The sequence below is a fragment of the Purpureocillium lilacinum genome, assembly GCF_023168085.1.
Source record: "Purpureocillium lilacinum CBS 284.36 DNA, scaffold_6, whole genome shotgun sequence".
NCBI lineage: Eukaryota > Fungi > Ascomycota > Sordariomycetes > Hypocreales > Ophiocordycipitaceae > Purpureocillium > Purpureocillium lilacinum.
Genome location: NW_027072116.1, coordinates 2,072,233 through 2,090,043, shown reverse-complemented (window position 1 = coordinate 2,090,043; position 17,811 = coordinate 2,072,233). Strand labels below are relative to the sequence as shown.

Sequence of the window (17,811 nt, the reverse complement as noted above, 5' to 3'; positions counted from 1 at the left end):
AAGACGGAAGTAAGAATCCCAGGAAGGTGCCTGGCCCCAGCATCAACCCAGCACCTTCCTGGTCTGCGCCCCGAACGGCCCCGGGACCTTGAGGTTGCCGGCGTGCCAGCCAAGGGAAGGAAGGAACCGTGGACAGCGAGGGAGCGGGAGGGAAGGCACCCTGACGTGCTTGGGGATCTCTGACCCGCTCGGTGGGATAATTGCAGTACGTACGTATCAAGGCACGTAAATAAAAGAAGCCAAAGACGGGCGAGCCGAGCAGGTCCTTGGCACAGACACGCCTTGCCCGGAGTGTCGCCCGCCCACACGAACGCATCGGGTACTCCGTATTGTACTGCAAGGTACCTGGCTCCGAGCCGAGTGCCCGCTTCGCATGTGCATCCTACGAGTACCGCGCTGTAATCCATACATTGCATCGTATCCGGCGAGCTTGGATTCGCGATCCTGCAGCTTCGATACTCCTGGCAACCTTGTCCGCCGACAGTCGCAGGCGACGCGGCAGCTCGTCGATCCGCGCAAGAGCCCGGATACTCAGCGGATGAGGTAGAAGGATACTTACCTTGGGTAGACTCTGAGTACAGGTACCTTGTTCTTCGTACCAACGAGGAAAGGCACCCCGTGCTGGTTTGGTCGCAGGAGCTGCCTCGGTGCCATACGAGGACCGTACCTTCCCTGCTTGAATGCGCGGCTGTGCCTCCGAACCACAGCTACTGGAAGGCTCCTGCCCTCCTTGGTCCTTGGTCCTTGTACTCGTTCCTCACCAAGTTTGTCCCGGGAGGGGGGATGTTGCAGGGGAAAGCCAACAAGCCTTGTTGGGTTTTGTCTGGCACGGTATTTCATACTCGTGCACGAGTGCTGCTCCTCCCGCCTCACCAGTGGTCACCACTGACGCCCGGCTGCTTTGGCCGGTGCTCGCGGCTCAGAACAGGACCTCCGACCTCGCGAGCATTGAGATGGAGAAGTACACTGTGCTGCGTTGGACTGGACTGTGCTGTCCTGTGCTGCGCTGTGCAATAGGTATTCAAGGGGTCTCTTCCCTTGCCTTGCGCTTCCTTCCTGTTATTCCGTGGTTGGGCAGGTGCAGCCCATTCAGGAAGTTTCCTCACCTTCTTTCCACCTGCCGCCCCGTCTCATTCGGGGCGCTGGGGGAAGGTACAAGGTACTGTACGGTACCTGGCCTGCTGTCCTAAATCCATGCTCCACGCTCCACGCCCGCCCGCCCACCCACCTCCCGCTGTGGCCACCAACACCATCCGCCAATTCGACTCGCTACCCGACCTACCTGAGGTACGTACGTGCAAGTCGCCCGCCCGGTGCCTGCCCAGCTCCCCACGCCAGCTGCTGGGGTAGATTGGGTTAGCAGCAGGTGTTGTAACTTGCTCTGCCACCCCTCCAGCTCCCAAACACGGCCAGCCGGACACCTCCCCTCGTCCCTCGCACTCCGTCTCCCTGCCTGTCCATTTGTCTTCTTGCGCCTTGTTCGTCGTCTTCTTCTTCAACTCATCCGACCGCAAGCACCCCGTCTTCGCCTCCAAGGTTCAATTCTCTTCCCACCGCCCCTCTTTGACCACCCTTTTTACCACATCTCTTCTCGCTACCCGCCCGTGTCGCGAGCGACGCTGGATTTCTACGGTTCACACTCGATTGCTTCTTGGCCCCTTGGCGCATGGGGCAGCCTCGTTCGTTTGTTTTGCTCTCCGGCAGGTCGAAGACCCCGACATCTTGCTCCGCGTTCTCTTCCCATTGGGGTTGGTAAAGGTTGTTGATCTAGTCTGTCGACTAGGACCTTGGTACCTGTTTCTTTCTGCCTGCTGTCCTTCTCCGTCCTTCTCGTCTTTGGCACGGCCGCCACACACCACCCACTCACACTCAGTGCCTGGTCCCCAACCCTCGATCGGGTGGGTGCGAGTGCTGCACTGTACTCGAGCGCGCCGGTGAGAAAGCGAGCTGCCAGCGTTGCCCCCCCTACAAGCCCGCCGTTCCGTGGCCCGCTGTCGGTTGCCCGCTGCGCCCGGCGCTCGCTCTTGGCTCTGCTTCGTATCTAGCCGCCATACGGATTCCGTCCGTACATAACCACCATCGACATACCTTGCATGCCTGCAACGCGACGAGCCTACTTTACTTGTTTGTACATGCCGTCTTTCAGTCCATACCTAGGTATTGTATTACCTTAGCCGGCTCCGTCTCGTCTTGTGGAGGCGCAACAAATCGCACGCCCCCTGCTGGCCTCACCCTTCCCACTCGGAATCAGCAACCCCACCGGCGCCGGCATACGACAATAGCAGCACAAAAAACCCCCAAGCGGCGCCAGCAGCAGCTCCGTCCGCCGTCTTCGTTCCTGATCGGCCCCCGGCAGGTTGATTATCAGGCCATTCTGCTCTGATACACGGGCGACTAGTGAAATCAACAAGGCTCGGCCGTTTCTCCACCGTGGGACGGCGTCCGCTCCGGCTTGCCGACCCTGCTGCAGCCCACCCCCTTTGAGACTCGTCACCACCTTGCCTTTGCGCTGCCCGATCCAGGAAGCGGCGCAGGGAGCAGACCCGCGCCTGATACCGAATAAGGCTACTGCCATTGCAGTCCTTGACTGCAGGGTGCCTCCATTTCGCTCGCCTTTTTCTCTCATGGACGCCGCAACAGCCATGTCCCAATGAGGTTGGCCCGGTTTGTCTGCAGTCCCATCCGCCCCCCCGCCCCGTTCGGAAGCCCATTGTTCTCGAGCTGGTCGTCACATCCAGCTTGCGTCCCGCAGTTGTTGCTCCCACCTGTACTAGCACTGCTCGTACTTACACCCGGCCCTCGAGCTGGGACCTTTATATCCAGCCGGTACGCCTCCTCCTCGTCTTCCCCGTCCTCGCCTGTGCCCACTTTTCTGCCCGTCTTGCCTTATTCTCTTCACTTCTCTGCACTTCAACTCGTGCTCTCTCTCTCTCCCTCGTTACGATCCTCTTCTTCTTTGTCTCGTGAGCGACACGCTGCCCACTCCCAACCCGTTCGTCCACAGCCGCCGCCGCCGCAACTCGGCTAGCTGGCCCCAGCCCAGACACATCCCTATGTTCACTCGACGCGAGACCAGGCTGTGTCAGTGATGATGCTCACCATCAAACAGCCTTCAGCTCCGTACGGCTACAAGTCCGTTCATGATCTGCCGACGCCTCCTGCCACGTCGCGGCCCTCTCCCCCCTTGAGCCACCAGGAGGCCGCCTACAAGCCGAGCACGACCGTTTCCCGCAGCCACAGCCCGGTAAACCAGCTCATGTCGGCACCTCACCGTGGCCTGCCCCCTCCGGCGGCCATGGCACTTCCTCCTCAGCAACCTCCTCCGGCCGCCAATGTCCCTCCCCAGCCGCCGCACCACAGCCAGCCCCATGGTTCGTTAGCCCACGGCCCTCCGCCGGGACAGGCATGGACGACGCTTCCGCCCCCTCCACAGCAATGGCAAGGAGCAGAAGAGTCGATGAGGAACTGGCTTTTGGCCAGAGCGGAGGAGGAGAAGACGAAGCAAGAGGAGGAGAAGACGAGGCAGGAGAGCCTACGTTTGGAGCAGCGGCGGGTCGAGATGGACATGCTACGAGCTTCGCTCGGTGGAGGCATCCCACCACCGATGGTCCCTTTGGTATTTGCGGGCATGGGAGCCGGCGGCACATTGCCCCAGGCGGCGTTGGAATGGGCACAACAGTTCATGCAGCCATCCCAGAGCCAATACCCCCAACTGCCGCCGCCCCAGCGCCAGCACTCGCCGGATCACCATCAACGCGAAGCTCCGCCGCCCGCACCAGGGCAGTATCCGGCGCCGCCATCCGTGGCTCCACCACAGGCGCACGCACCTGTGGCATACGGGCAATTCCCAGGGTCGCCAACCAGGCCGAGGGGCCAGACCGTGAGCGGCGTCGTTGGTCGACCAGCGGCGCCCTTGGCCAGCGCAGGCGGAAGCCAACAACAACCTGCGCAAGCGAGCACAGCACCGATACCGCCATACCAGACACAGGGGCAGGCGACGCAGCAAGACACGAGCCCGTCCATCTACTTCCACCACTGGCAGCCACCGACCTCGCAGGCGGGGAGCAGCAGCTCGAACAGACCGGGAACTCCGTCTGGTTCGTCCAAGACCAAGAGAAAGCGAGACTCGCTGTAGGCTAACCAAGGCTCTGGGGTGATAGGCGAGGCACACAGGAAGCGCAAGTCGGCAGGGTCGCAATATCCCGCGCAATCATCTACCGAGACCCGATTGCGATCTCCCCCGCCCTTCATACAAAGCAGCCTGTCGAACCCCCCTCCCGGCAGGAGGATGCACAAGCGCCAGAGGAGTGATGCCTCGTGGTATCGACCCGCCGGCCACGGCCAGATGGAAGAGGCGGACCGCAGGACGCGAGCTCTGACGCCTCACGGAGATGTGGGCGGCGAACCCCCACGAGATGCGCATGGTGGCGACAAGAAACATTCGGTGTCAGCAATGCTTTCGCAGGAACCCCTGGGACCGGCTTCCCATGAAGGTTCACGTTCTTATTTCCATTCAACCCAGGCAACCGGGCCGTCACTGAGCCGATATCGCGAAGACGACGGTGCGCCGCGAGACCGGCCGGTGACGCCGAAGGGACGGGAGCCCCAAGGGCGTGGTGGAGCTGCTGGCTCAGCCGAATCAGACCAGTGAAGGGGCTTCGTGAGCTGGACGGTCCGTGCCGCGGACTGGCACGAAGCGGCCAGATTCCCGGCGATGCCATGACTCGCCAAAATTAGACTTGGTGTGACGAGTTGTCACGATTTTTTTCCGGTTCCATGGGTTTGTTTTGCTTATACTGGATCATCGGTGGATATGCCTGACGACTGCATGTGCGCTTTCCTAAGACGATCTCTCTCGATTTACTTTGTCTCCATTTCCTTTTTCGGGCATGGTGGTGCACGAGGTTTAGGACGGAAGGAGGGGCAGAGCTAGGGCAGGGCAGGGCAGGGAATCGAAAACGACTTGACCGTCATGGCAACCCGCAGGAGCTTGACCGTTTCATGCTAGCTTTGGCACGCGTCGGGATCACAGCACCGGGCGTGGGGACCATTGGGTCGACTGCTACAAGGCGGGCTTCGAGACGGCGTACAATACTCGTTGTGTGCGCGTGGGCATGCGAAAACGGATGGTTGTTTTGGTGTAAGCATGTACTGTACTTGGGTCACGACACTGGGACGGTACAGTCTGGTACCCTCATAGACAGATGGCGGTGGACATTGGGCTGGCGGTGGCGGGGACAGTGGGTTCAGCCGCGACGGGAGGTGATGAGGCGATATCGAGGATCTGCAGCGAAATGAAGCAGTCCTTGCAATTTGCTGCGTGCAGTGCCCGGCGTGCTGTATTTTGTGACGATGGCTCGGGTGAGGAGAGTTTGCGGTGCCGGGCCATGGCTGACGAGCGGGCGGAGATGGCACAGAGACATGGGGCTGGGGGCTGGGCCTGGCTGGGCATCAGCCTCGCCCAATGCAGGGAGGGAGAGAGCAGTTGCGTGTTGGGAGAGACGGGTTCGTCTGGATGTGGAATGGGACGTGATGATGAAACGAGGCATGGGCGCGCGGAGGCCTGCGGTCGAAATCAGTTGCCCAAAGGGTCGCACAGTTTGACGGACGACAGCCACGAGCGGCAGGGGTTCGAGACCAAAGCGGCCCCATGGACGAACGGGTCCCCCACAGGAGCTTAAGGAAGGCGAGAGGCTGAAGGGGGGCCCCATTGCGGCAAATAATCAGAAAGGGCAAAAGGCAGCAAACGGGGCATGGCATGGCATGACATGACAGGGTCGGGGGTGGGCTGGGCTGGCTGTACACGTATGCTTTCTTTTTCCTCCGTGTTTCCCGTTGTCGGCGGGTTTTACGTGTTGGAGGCTTGCTGGGCTGTCGCCCGTTGCTGCGGAGGAGGGGGCCGGAGGCGGTCCTGCAATATCAGATGGGGAGGAGTTGGGAGGATTGGGCGGATGGAGGTGACAGGGGTGGCTCGTGGCCCGGGAGGAGGGGGGGGGGGGGGGGGCGCGGGTTTAAATGTCCAGGGGGGTGGGATTTGAGAGGGTGGGATGGGGGGATGGGAGGCATGGGAGGAGGGAACGGCGGGCGGGTGGACGGGCGGGCGGGCGGCGGCGCGTGGAGTGGGGCCCGATGGCCGCGCCCCCGGTTGCTGGCCCGTTTCAACCTTGTCGGGACTTGAGAGCGAGCGTATCGTGCTGGCGCGCGCGCACACACGCCTTGCATCCGCTAGTTGGCAGAGGGGGCGTGGTGTTGATGATGCAATTGAGATGAGGGAAAGAGATGTCGGGAGGAGGCAAGATTGCGGACAGGCAGACAGGCGGACAGGCGGACAGAGAGGCTGCTGCTGGCTCAATCGCTTTGCGTGTTTGCATCAATCTGGCCGCGGCGGCCGCCCCTCTCTCCTTATTTTCTTTATTTTTATCATCGCTGCAGCTGCGCGGGCGCATCAATTTCGCGACGGGCATGCTCTGCGGTGATTGCAAGCCCTGAGGTGCGCCGTACACTGCTCAATGCACGCTGCAGGTCGTTGAAGGGTCGCAGAACGCGTGCGTCGGTTGCAGCACAAGCAGCGGCGGCAGCAGCAGCGGCAGCTAATGAGTGGCTCGCCGCCCGTTGTGCGTGTGTGTGTGTGTGTGTCTGTGTCTGTGTGTTCTCCCTCTCCCCACGCGCACGCACGCACGCATCGGACATTAGGCTGCGGTCCGTACTCCGTGGGTTCGTACAAAAATCTGTACCTACAGGTATGGTAGGTATGTGCGTGTGTAACTATATGATTCTATTTATTCCTCCGGCCCGGGGAGGGGAGCACCTGCGGTGCGACGCAGAAACGCATCTCGCGTCCCGTTCGTAGGCGCGCGCGTTCTATGATACTACATGTAGGTCGCATATAGGCCAGGAAATTACGGCTGCTGTATCTCCGGGCGTGTGAACGTGCTGTGTCGCGGCCGTTTCTGCATGTACGTATGTATGGCTAGGGCCAGTACATGCGCCCGTGCGCAAGCTCCTCTCGGTCGGCTTGCCCGTTGCCTGTGTCTGTTGATCTCGACGCCGCTGATGAGCCTCAACGAATGGACGCCGCCGCAACCCACCCATCCGAGGGTTGGATGCGTGCGGCGGCGGCGGCGGCGCACGCGTGCACGCGCGCGCATGGCAAGTGGTGGTGGTGCGGCGCCGACTGCCAGACGGAGGCGGCGCCGAGCGGTGAGGGGTTGCAGAGGGGAGGGTTCGTCGTCCGTCCGTCCATCCATCCCTCCCGCGGAAGAATTGTCATACGTACGGACATGCATATAGTACTAGGTAGGTGGGTAGGTAGGTAGGGCACTGCACTGTGCTGCTGCGATGGTATGTGTAGCTGGCTAGCAGTCACCTTGCCTTGCCTTGCTTCCAAATCCCCTCTCCTGGGAAGGTATATGCAAGTACCGTGTCCACATCCCGAAGATGCAACGCACGTGGATGACACGCTGTACATTTCTTTGCTCTACACATCCTCAGACAAGCACCGGTCAGGAATGCAAAAGAGAGCATGGCAGGCCAATCCTGCCGCTCGTCTAGTCTAGTGCCCACCCAGTCCGGCAACCGACCGACCGGTGAAGCCCAGGAGACGGAGACGGAGACGGTGAAGGACAAACGGCACGAGCAGGAGAGGACGTGTGAGGTGGTGCTCTTGGTGGGTGTGGTGGTGGTGGTGGAGGGTTTCTTGTTAGCTCCATCGAGGGCAGGGGAGGAAAACTTGGCAGGAAAGGGCAAGAGAAGCACGGAGGAGGAGGTGAGGGGATTGGGGTGTGTACAGAGTATAGAGGGGGTGTCGCTCGCAGAACAAGAAGCCGTTTCGTTGTCCGTCCGTTTTATCCGCTTTGGGGTTGTGAGGCTGCGAGCGGAAGCATATGATTGGATGATGCTGTTTGGCGGGGCGGGCGGGCGAGCCGGGGGGGAAATGTCTTGGACCTCTTGGGGGCCTGGCCTGATGCTTATTTTAGCAGCAGCGCCGAAGTAGCAGCCAGAAACAGCAGCAGCACCAGCGACCGGAGCATAATTAACAGCGTCGCAACGACGAACGGGGGGCATGCATGTTAAGTTGCAGGTACAGTACTCGTACGGTACATTACCTACGTCCCCGTCTCAACATGTAGGGTAAGTCCGTACGAGCATGGGCGCATGCATGCATGCATGCATGCAGTCTAGTTTCCGTCCCAAGACAGAACAGAGAGAGGGCGGGGGGCCAAAACGAAACGAAACGAAAAGAAAACAAAGCCAAGAATCGACAAGGGATAGACTCTCCAGCGTGGAAGGCACGTGCAGCCAGACCGAAAGTGAATTGTGACATTTGTGTTTGTTTGCGTTTCAATGTGCGCGGCAATAATCGCCCTGGCGCAAATGGCAGTACATCGGTAAGTTACGTAGTGAGTAGGAGGAGCAGGTCGCAGCAGAAGTACCCTGGCCTAGCGAGGCAAGGGATGGGCGAGCAACACGTGTCCGTCGGTGCGGGACGGCGCGCGGGGCAGCACGAGAGAGAGACACGCACGAGGGAAAGGACACAGAAAAAAAAAGCAAATATGCCATGCGTGTGCCTGGCGCGTTCCTGACTGTCTGACTCTCTTCTCTCTTTTCTTTTTTTTTCTTCTTCTTCGTTTTCCCACAATTCTAATTCTGGTTTAGTTAAGTGTGTCGGCTGCAAGTTCGCTGACCGCCCACGCGCCCCCACGGCGGGTATTGTTGATGCGACTCTGCCGAGCGAGTACTGTACCATACAGTACTATACCATATCATACGAGAAGTAACGTTATTACTGTGCGGACAGCAATGCGCGAGGAACAGCAAGGCAAAGCAGTGCAGTGTAGTGCAGTGCAGTGTACATACGTAGGGCGGTGCTGAATAAAACCCAACAAAAAGTCCCATGTGCGCGTTCCGATAATTCGTTCTACGTAGTACTGGGCTGTACGGGTATATAGTGCCCGTAAACTCCACATGGAACGTACGCAAGGGCCAACGATCATGCCATGCATGTACATGCCTGCCTGCCTGCCTGGAAAACTCCGGCGCCTAGCAACGAAAGATAGGGGAGCGCGCGCCGGTCAGCAGCTTCCTCTGTCCCCTCCCACGTCGTTTTGGCCGATATCTGTTCCCGCCTTTCTCGTGCCCAAAGCAGACACGAGGAGAAGGATAAATACTCCCTCCAGACTAAAATGCGACAAGTAACTCATCATCGAAAACAGACAAGCCACACGCGCGCATATGGTTCCTGCTCTCTCCCCAGCATGCCTCCTCTCTTCCAGATCTACGCATCCGTCTATCCCCGGGGGTGACCAATAACTAACGTACCGTCTAGGTAGGTAGGTACTGCACCTGGGAGTACATAATGTACCTGATGCGCCAGTGGCCTTTCGTCTGGCATGTGTCATGCCGCACAGTACTATTGCCCGATCCGTCCATCCATGGCCAAGGAAGGAGGGCGACGAGTGCAAGAACGTGTATAGAGTTGACAGGCGAACCCTCCTCCACGTGCGTGTCTACTCGCGTGCGCGCCGGCGCAGCCTGACATACGCAACCATACCACACCACAACCGGTGGACACACACTACGTACGCCGGACACGTATTGACCCTTCACGACTTGGGCGCCCCATGTACAAAGTACGTACGTACGTACGTATTCTCCGCAAGGGAGCCGGATGAAGAAACACCATCGCCGTCAACCCCCCCTCCCCCGCGCCACCGTGGTCCCACCGCCCGATACGATACAGTACGTACTATCGTTAGAATGCCGCGCGCGGGATGTTTTTGCTGGCTGGGGCATCACGCACCATCGGAGCGAAGCCGCCGAGGCGAGGAATGAGAAGGGGGGGGGGGAGCCCAACTCCACATCCGAAGGAGCTAGCTAGCTTGAAGGCTCACGGAGCATTCTCGGAGGTCCGTTCTCGGTGTTGGACTTTTGGTTTTGTATCGTACGTATCTACATGCTAGGCGGTAGCTAGTATAGCTACTAGTATCGCGGAGGAGGTACAGTGTTGTACGGGGTGCCCGCTCACTGGGTGCGAGTGCAGAGCCGCCGCGTGCAGATAAACAACATAGCAACAACACAACAACAACAACCACTACCGCAACACCAACGGCAATGCGATACGATGACCGGTCCCAACGTCCACGCCGCCACAGCCACAATAGCAGCAAGAGGACAACACCCCACACGCGCACCCCATCGTGAACCAGCCCGTTTTGTCCTCCAGGTCGCACGGCATCACGGCCCGCCACCCCTCCGCGCCCCCCCCTTCTTCCTTCTCTTCCCATCTTGTCACAGCTCTGGGCCGGCAACTGTGATGGTGGTGGTGGCGGTGGCGGTGGTAATGGCCCTTGCAATCCGAACGTGCATGGCATGGCGCGTGCGTGCGTGCGTGCGTGCGTGCGTGGTGTGAGCGGCAATGACGCCCACGCAGGACGAGCTTGAGCCCCAGCCTCAACCAGCCCGCGCGCGACTCACAACAGAATGCAATACGCAGACCCTTGTACGCATCGCCAATCCATCTGCCAGGCAGCATCGGCGTCTTTCCCCCGGCGTGTGGGCCATCCATCCATCCGGTCCCTCCTCCACCCTTCAGCGTCCTCCCCCACTCACCACTCACCACTCGGCTCCTTCGCATCCGGAAATATTGCTGCCCACTGCCGCGCGCGCCGATGAGCTTTTGCATTCCACATGCCGCATCCTCTTTCCCGCCAAATGTTCCGTGCCCAAGCTCGTGCAGTGCAGCAAGGGGGGGGAGGTGGCACCCAACTGCTCCTTCTGCTACCCGAGCGGCGCGGGTTCATGCGTCACCCGTGTCAATACCCCAGCCCACCCGGCGCGGCACGTAAACGCGCGCGTGCGTGGGCGTCGTACGTACGTATGCGCCGCCGGTGCCGAGCCGCAATACCCCATCGGGCTCCATTGCTGATTTCATTGCCCCGTGCTGGGTTGGTGGGTTGGTGGTGCCATACGCCGGCTGCTTGGCCGGCTTGTCCATAATTCCTCTGGCAATCTTCTCCGATTCCTCCCTCATCGGGCGACTTCTCGCCGTGACATGCGGCAACTAGCCTGGGCAACTCCATCGCAATGTAAACTCCATGTCGGATATGTCACGGCCAACACGCCATTCGCGGGCTGACGAGGCTCGCTTGCAAAGGGCCATGTAGGCTAAGCGTCTTGATATGTTGAACATTGGTATTCCTATCTCTTGCCCGGCCACGGGGCCGCGTCTCAACAAGGGGATTAGGCTGTGACAGTAAGGATATCGAGGTAAACATGTAATATAACATCATTGTATTGTGAAAGGGGTATTCGCAAAGGCTCGAGGATCCACCGCCCCGGCCCAACTCAAGTGAAGGAAAAAAACAAAGTGGCAGGACGGCCAATCCATCCATCTAGTCCTGCCTGCTTGTCCATCTAATCAGATGGCCAGAAAAAGGGAGTGCCCTACGCGTCGGGGCAGGCTTGCGCCCTTTGAGTGACTGCGTCCGCACGTAAATCGGGTATCGGTTTGACTGCAGAGTCGAAGAAGGAGAAAAAACAGAAGAAAAGAGATAAGTGAAAGTAAAGGGGCTCTGGTGCCGAATGAAAGTAGGCCCAGAGAATTAAGACATCCCGTCGCCGTCGCCGTCCTGATACAAGTCGAAGCAGCATTCGTCGTGGTAGGTCGTGTACAAGCGGATGTGTTAAAGAGACCACAGCGGCAAGCAAGCTTGCTACGTCTTCTTTTTGCTCTGTCGTGTCTTCCATTCCGCCTTGGTCACCTTCATCAGGAGATCCTCATCTTTGATGGGTATCCATGATGTCAGCGCCTTCATGGCGTTTTCGAAATCCGAGTCGAGAAGCACCTCGCGAAGAGCTTGGATGAGAGCAGCGCTCGTGGCGTGGAGGATGTCTAGCCCTGTGGCCGGCGGGGGCAGCTTTTCGTCTGCTGTCGTTCCCGTAGCCGCTGGCTCGGTACCCGGCTTGGGCCCGGTGCCCAGCAGGAGGAATACGTCCCACACTCGAAGCTGCGCTGGGAAGGGGATTGACAGGTTGAATAGTGTCAGGTACCATCGCGTTCCGTACGCCGTGCTATCCACGCAAAGCTCGGACTGCCACGCTCGTCAGCCATCGTTGGACCTCGCACGAGAAGTGATGCTCGGGCAGGGGAACTCACCAGCTTGGTTGCCACGTCTTTGTGGAGCCAACCTGTCTCAAACTCGCGAAGCGCAGCCATTAACCCTTCGAACCCTGGACGATAGAGTTGATCCAAGCCTCGGAGCTGCCACATCCTCACCAGCATTACGAAGCAATGCTCCTCGTCGAAATAGCAGAGCAGCGTCGCCGCCAGAGACGCCATGCCTTGAACATACCCCGTCTCCGGGAAATAGATGGACAGCGCGTGGAGGACGCGAAACAGAAGGCGCTGGCCTCCTCGATATCGCCGCTGAAACATGATGTGCCGACTGATCGTCCGAGGAACGTCCAGATCAATCTGTACGTCGTCGGGAGAACTCCTGAACTGCAGGCGGTGAAAGTGCGCAATAATGTCGTCGGCAGTGGCCGAGCCTTCGGTCTGCTTTGCGGCCGTGGAGAGAAAGGACCACCAGGCGGCGGCCCTCCATCGATCCGGGATGCCCTTCCATGTTCTCTCGATCAACTTGGGGTTTTCGAGATCGAATTCAAATTCCGTGCCTCGGCCTTGCTCGCCGCTCTTGGAGACCTTGGCCATTTTGCGCCACTTCTCCGACCGTTCCCACTCCTTCCGCTTCAGCGCTTCCGAGATCTTCTCCACTTGCGCCGCTTCGACCACATCCTGCAGGCTGGGTGATACGGTCAACATGTCGCCAGCCTCATCCATCCAGCGCCGATTGCGGTTGTGTGGCAGGAGGTTGCCTGCTTGGCGAATGACCGATCGTGACGAGCGCACCGAGGCGACCGACATTTCCGAGTTTTGGGTGTTCAGCGAGCGCGCAGACACCTTCCTGCTCGGTATGCGACCGCCTCCGGTCTGCAGGGAGAAGCCCATCGGATCCCGCTTCTGGAGCAAGTTTCTCCTCCTAGGAGAGAACTGCGCTGATTTAAGCTCGGTTGGGGTGCTGATTCTCGATGCCGGCCGCGTCGGGCTGATGAAACCGTATCGGTCGACGTAAACGGCTCCCGGCTCCTCCAGGTCGTCGAGCGCCTCGGCCAGCTCCAAATCACGCGCACATCCATCTTGCTGCGGCTGAGAAAAAGACCTTGTAGATGTTGACGTTCCAACGCTTGTGCCTCCTAACCGTGACGGGTCCCTGTGATGAGGCGGCGGAAGCGCGTCAGCAAAGAGGTCAAACAAACACACGGGTGCGGGTAAATTCAAAGGAAATCCATACGGTTCGTTCGCCGCCTCTTCCGCGGGTACCTCGGGCGTGGGCTCGAGGCGCTCGCAGAAGGAGTGTCTTGCGCCGTCTTCCCATTTGATGCCGTCGCCGGTTTCATAGAGCGACCTCACCTTTTGAGACTCCTTCTCGACGTCGGGCGACAGGACCCGGATGTCAGGAGGTGCGGGCGCGTCGGTCGTCATCGTGTCGGCGGTTCTGACCTCGGAAATGGGTCTCACCGTGTCCAATTCGCTCGATTGAGTCTGGCCCAAGGACGAGGTGGGCGTGGTCGCGTCCGTCGGGCTGTCGTCGGCTGCGCCGTCGACCGCGGTCGCGGGTCTCGAGGCAAACATCATGCTACCGCGCTTCGTGAAGGACATGCCAGCCATGAAGTCATCATCGATGAGACTCTCGGTGGGTATGGAGATTGCTAAGGGCGAGAAGTCGGCGTCGGAGTGGGCTGGTGGCGGCGAGGAGTCTGGGGAAAAGGGATTGTGGAATAGGGATCTGGGCGTCGTGTCGTCGGTTGGGGAATGCAGGCGCTGTGGCCCCTGCTGCTGGTGGGCGGAGGCTGGGGTCCCAGAGCCCCGCAAGGCTTGTGGCTGCATCGGCGCCATTTGACTCGTCGGGGACGGAGATTCGCGACCCAATATCTTGTCGTGCGCGGCTGAAAAGCACACCTTGTTCAGTTTGACGAGCTTTTTGGGTGAGGTCGTCTGCACGCGAATCGTATCGCGAGAGCGCGCGGGGAGTGGTGGAGGAGGGTTGGAGGCAGTCAAAGGGGGTGAGGGTGGTGACCCTCTTACATCGGGCGCCGGTGTCGCAGCACCCGCGCCGCGCTCGTACTCGGTCACCGTCTCTCTCACGAACGGTGAAGCGTCCAACGCTCGGCCCTCCACCACCACTAGCCGATCCTCGATGTGTCGTACTCGAGCTGCCGCGCCACCTGAACCCGCATGGGCCTCCAGCTTGGTATGGAGCTGCAGGTCCGAGGCGCCGTCGTCTTCGCACTCCTCTGGGATTGTAATTGACGTGGGCGTTGCTGCGAGGCCCGAGTCTCGTTTCCACTCGTCGAGAACGCGTGCGGTGGCAGGCACTGGAGTCCTCAGGGCGGGATGCTGCTCCGTGGGCGGTGCAATGGGAGGCAAGTAGCCTGGCGGCACGACAACGACTGGGCCGTAAGATCGTGACGAGGCCGACGACGCGGATCGCGTCGTGACTGTCGATCCCAGCGAGCTGGCAATACTGGACGCACGGCGCGGGCCGCGGACCGAAGGCAAGAGGACGGGTGGCTCTGCTGGCTTCGTCTTCTCGTATCGAAGAGCCACGAGGGCCGTGTCGTCCCGGAAAGATGGTCTGGGCAGGCCCGTCCGACTCTTTGAGCGAACAGACGAAGACTTTGGAGATACCATGTTTGGAGGCTTTTTTTTGGTTGCGGCTCGAAGCGCCTGTTGTAGTGCAAACTCCCTGCTGTATGTCTTTGTTGCCCAAACGGGCTTGACCCGAGGTCCTTTGTGGTGGTGTTTGTGCAGACGCCTGCAGGGTGAGACTGACTGGAAAGTGGCCCGACCGGGTCCGCACGAAGGTGTCGCAGACGGCCCAACGAGTGTCTGAAATGGCTGCGTGGTGTCTTTTACAACGACGAACGAGGGACTGCCAGCCGAGGAGGGGAGCTGTAGTATATCGTCAAGTCTCGTGGCGGAGAGTCGGTCTTGTCGAAGACGTTGGGGAACGAGTGTGTTGAATCGGGTGCCGTATGGCGCTGTATAAGCGGTGCCAACACGTCATGCAAGGCAGCTGTACGTGAGTAGCAGCCGCAGTAATGCCCAACGCTGCCTGCACCTGCCCGTTGGCGTGCTCGGCAGCTCGCAGCGACGAAGTGGTGTCTCGAACACACCTAGGAAGCGAGAGAGAGAGAGAAGAAAAAAGAAGGGCTGCAAGGGCAACGCAAACCACGTTGCGAGCTGCACTCGTAAGATGGAAAGGTCTCGCCCGCCGGTTGTCTTGAACAGTCGGAAGGGAGAGCGAGCTCGTGCGAGTGCGAAATTGGCCTTCTTTATGAGAAGTTCACGGTGCACCGGGTGCGGAGAAGGGCGGCCAATGCCCTTTGCGCGAGTGGTGAAGAACAACCACCTCGAGGCCGACCGAGTGCTTTGAGACAGCGCAATTTGGAATACGCGTTGCAACAAGCAACTTCCCCAGAGCCCGGGAGAAGGAAGGATACTGCGCCTATCGACGGGACGAAGCGAAGAAGAAGAGCTGGACAAAAGAAACTCGGGGGAGGGGGGAAGCGCGCCGTTTGATCTGGGTCTGGTGGGAGGGCGAGGCGATTATACGGGAAAGGGCGTAGCCGAGGGAAGGAGCGTCTGGCAGCTCTCGCTTGGGAGGTCCTGCCTGATTGCCCGCCAGACATGAAATACGGAGGATGGCAGGTACTGCAAGTATAAAGTACTAGGTATCCTTTATGGTATTACAGATCGGAGCACAGAGCCGTGCCCACCTGGTTTGACGTATAAAACCGTGGTACTCGGTACCTCCGACTATGGGGGCATCCGAGTACTAGACTCGCACTCGCACGGGGGCGCGATGCGCGTGTCAAGCTGCAGGCGGGAGGTGTACGTATTACATTGGCATTCTAGGTGGGCAATGTACCTGCATGCTACCAGGTACTTGGTCCTTCCGTGCCGCTTGCTTTTTGACAAGCTGCCATAACGAGATTGCATGGTGCGATGGGCTCCGTTCGGGCCTCCATGGGAGGGAAGCGTGCATTTGCTGCGAGGTGGAGGTGGAGGTGGAGGAGGTGGAGGGTGCGTCGTCCACAGCGGTGCCGCGCCCCCCCGTTGCACCTACATACGTACGACTCGCAAAGAGTCGGACCACCCACCAACCGCCACATCACTGGCACCCGCCCCCCGGGCATGGAAGCGAACCACTGGCGCCAGCGCCCGACGCAGGACCAGCCAGCACCGAGATACATACCACCACTACCACCACCACCACCACCGCCCAAGGGCAGAGAGGGACAAAGAACAAAGGAAAAAAAGAAGGTTTTTCTTTGCGAAGACGGCGAATCTCGTGCGTCGCGGGCGAATCACGGCCCCGGCGCGGCGTCACTACTGGCTCGGCGAGGCGCCCGCCGGTTGAGGCTGAAGATGTTTGCCCGTTGCTTTGCCCGCCGTTCAAACTTTTTTGGCTCGCCCACGTCGCTCTGCCGCGGAGCGGTGCCGGCAGGAAAAGCTCATGCAGCCATCGCTCGACTGCAGCATGCCGCAGCCGCCATGGCAAGGCAGGCGGCCGTGCTAAGGCAAGGTACAGCTGCACTAAGGGTCATATGGCCGGTGGGCGCTGCTGGTGGTCGTCGCTGGCTCGTGTCGTGTCGAGCAGCGTGTCCTCTCCCCCAGCATGAAGGGAACCGTGGGCTCTTCCCACCTGCTACTGCTACGTACGGTACAGCTGCCACCGCTACTGCTACAGCGGCGAGGCCTGAGACGGCCTCGAGACGCCCAGCGTCAGCGTGGCCCGGCGCCACGTCATGCGCATGATTCTGCCCGGCGGCCCCCCTTCCGGAGGGAGGACAATGGTGGACGGAGTTCTCGCAGACGCCGTCGCTGCCGCAGACAATGCCTTCGGTCTTTTCCACGCCGAGCTGTTCGGAGGCGGTGCTCCCAACATGCTACCGCCCGCCCGTCACCACACAATCACCAGACGTTGACGTTCGGTTCGCTAGGGCAGGTCGGTTGTTGCGGCTAGCGGTGGCGGGCAGACGCCACGGCCTGCAAGGTACCCGTCTAACCGTCTCCAGCAGCAGCGGCGGCAGCGACGGCCACCAGCGGCGGAAAAAAAAGCAGGGCACGTCAGCACCACCACCACCGCCCGCCCGCAGCAGCTGATCGCAGCTGGAGCCACCACCACCACTTTCACCACAACCACCACCAACGAAAACCCACCCACTTCATCCATGTCGATCGCACTAACACCTAATCTGGGCTACTCTCGTCCAGGTTGGCCTCGCCCTGGGGGGGCCCTGCAAGCAAGCCGGACCCGTCACCGGCAGTCGGCTCATCCACCGCCTGTGTGTGGAGTGGACGAGGAGGAGGAGGAGGCCTGCCAGGCCCGCAGCATTTAGGTTTGACAACGACAGACGCAAACTCGGGTCTCCTTCCTTCCGTCCATTATTGACTCCTGTGAAGTGGCACCCGCAACGCCGTACGAGCAACGTAACTTGCGTACGTACAAGAATAGTAGTGTGCATTTCCTGTGCCAAAACTCCGGAGCACAAAACGGCCAATGGTGAGCCAGTCCCCTCTCTGTAGAGTTTGCTGCTGCCGGCATTTCGTTGCAGGTTTCCCCCCTCTCCCCCGTTCTGCATGAATGGCCGCCGCCCGCGAGGGTAAGGCGACAGGAGGCGCACACCCTCGAGATACGTAACTTCAAGCCTTGCCTGCCCGCCCCCTCGTCGGCCTGTTCATCCTCC

General features: G+C 60.1%; 2 protein-coding genes across 2 annotated transcripts; one reads left to right on the top strand and one right to left on the bottom strand.

Annotated features, from left to right (window-relative positions):
* Positions 1-3,091: 3,091 nt before the first annotated feature.
* PLICBS_008530 (uncharacterized protein) lies at positions 3,092-4,135 on the top strand (the record flags this gene model as incomplete). Its single annotated transcript, XM_018323937.2, has 1 exon — positions 3,092-4,135. The coding sequence occupies one exon, from the start codon at positions 3,092-3,094 to the stop codon at positions 4,133-4,135; it is 1,044 nt and encodes a 347-aa protein (XP_018177116.1).
* A 7,576-nt stretch (positions 4,136-11,711) lies between these two features.
* PLICBS_008529 (uncharacterized protein) lies at positions 11,712-14,749 on the bottom strand (the record flags this gene model as incomplete). The annotated part of the gene is made up of 3 exons (XM_065601404.1): positions 11,712-12,089; positions 12,155-13,268; positions 13,350-14,749. 3 exons carry the CDS (start codon positions 14,747-14,749, stop codon positions 11,712-11,714), a joined length of 2,892 nt encoding a protein of 963 aa, XP_065457476.1.
* Positions 14,750-17,811: the final 3,062 nt, after the last annotated feature.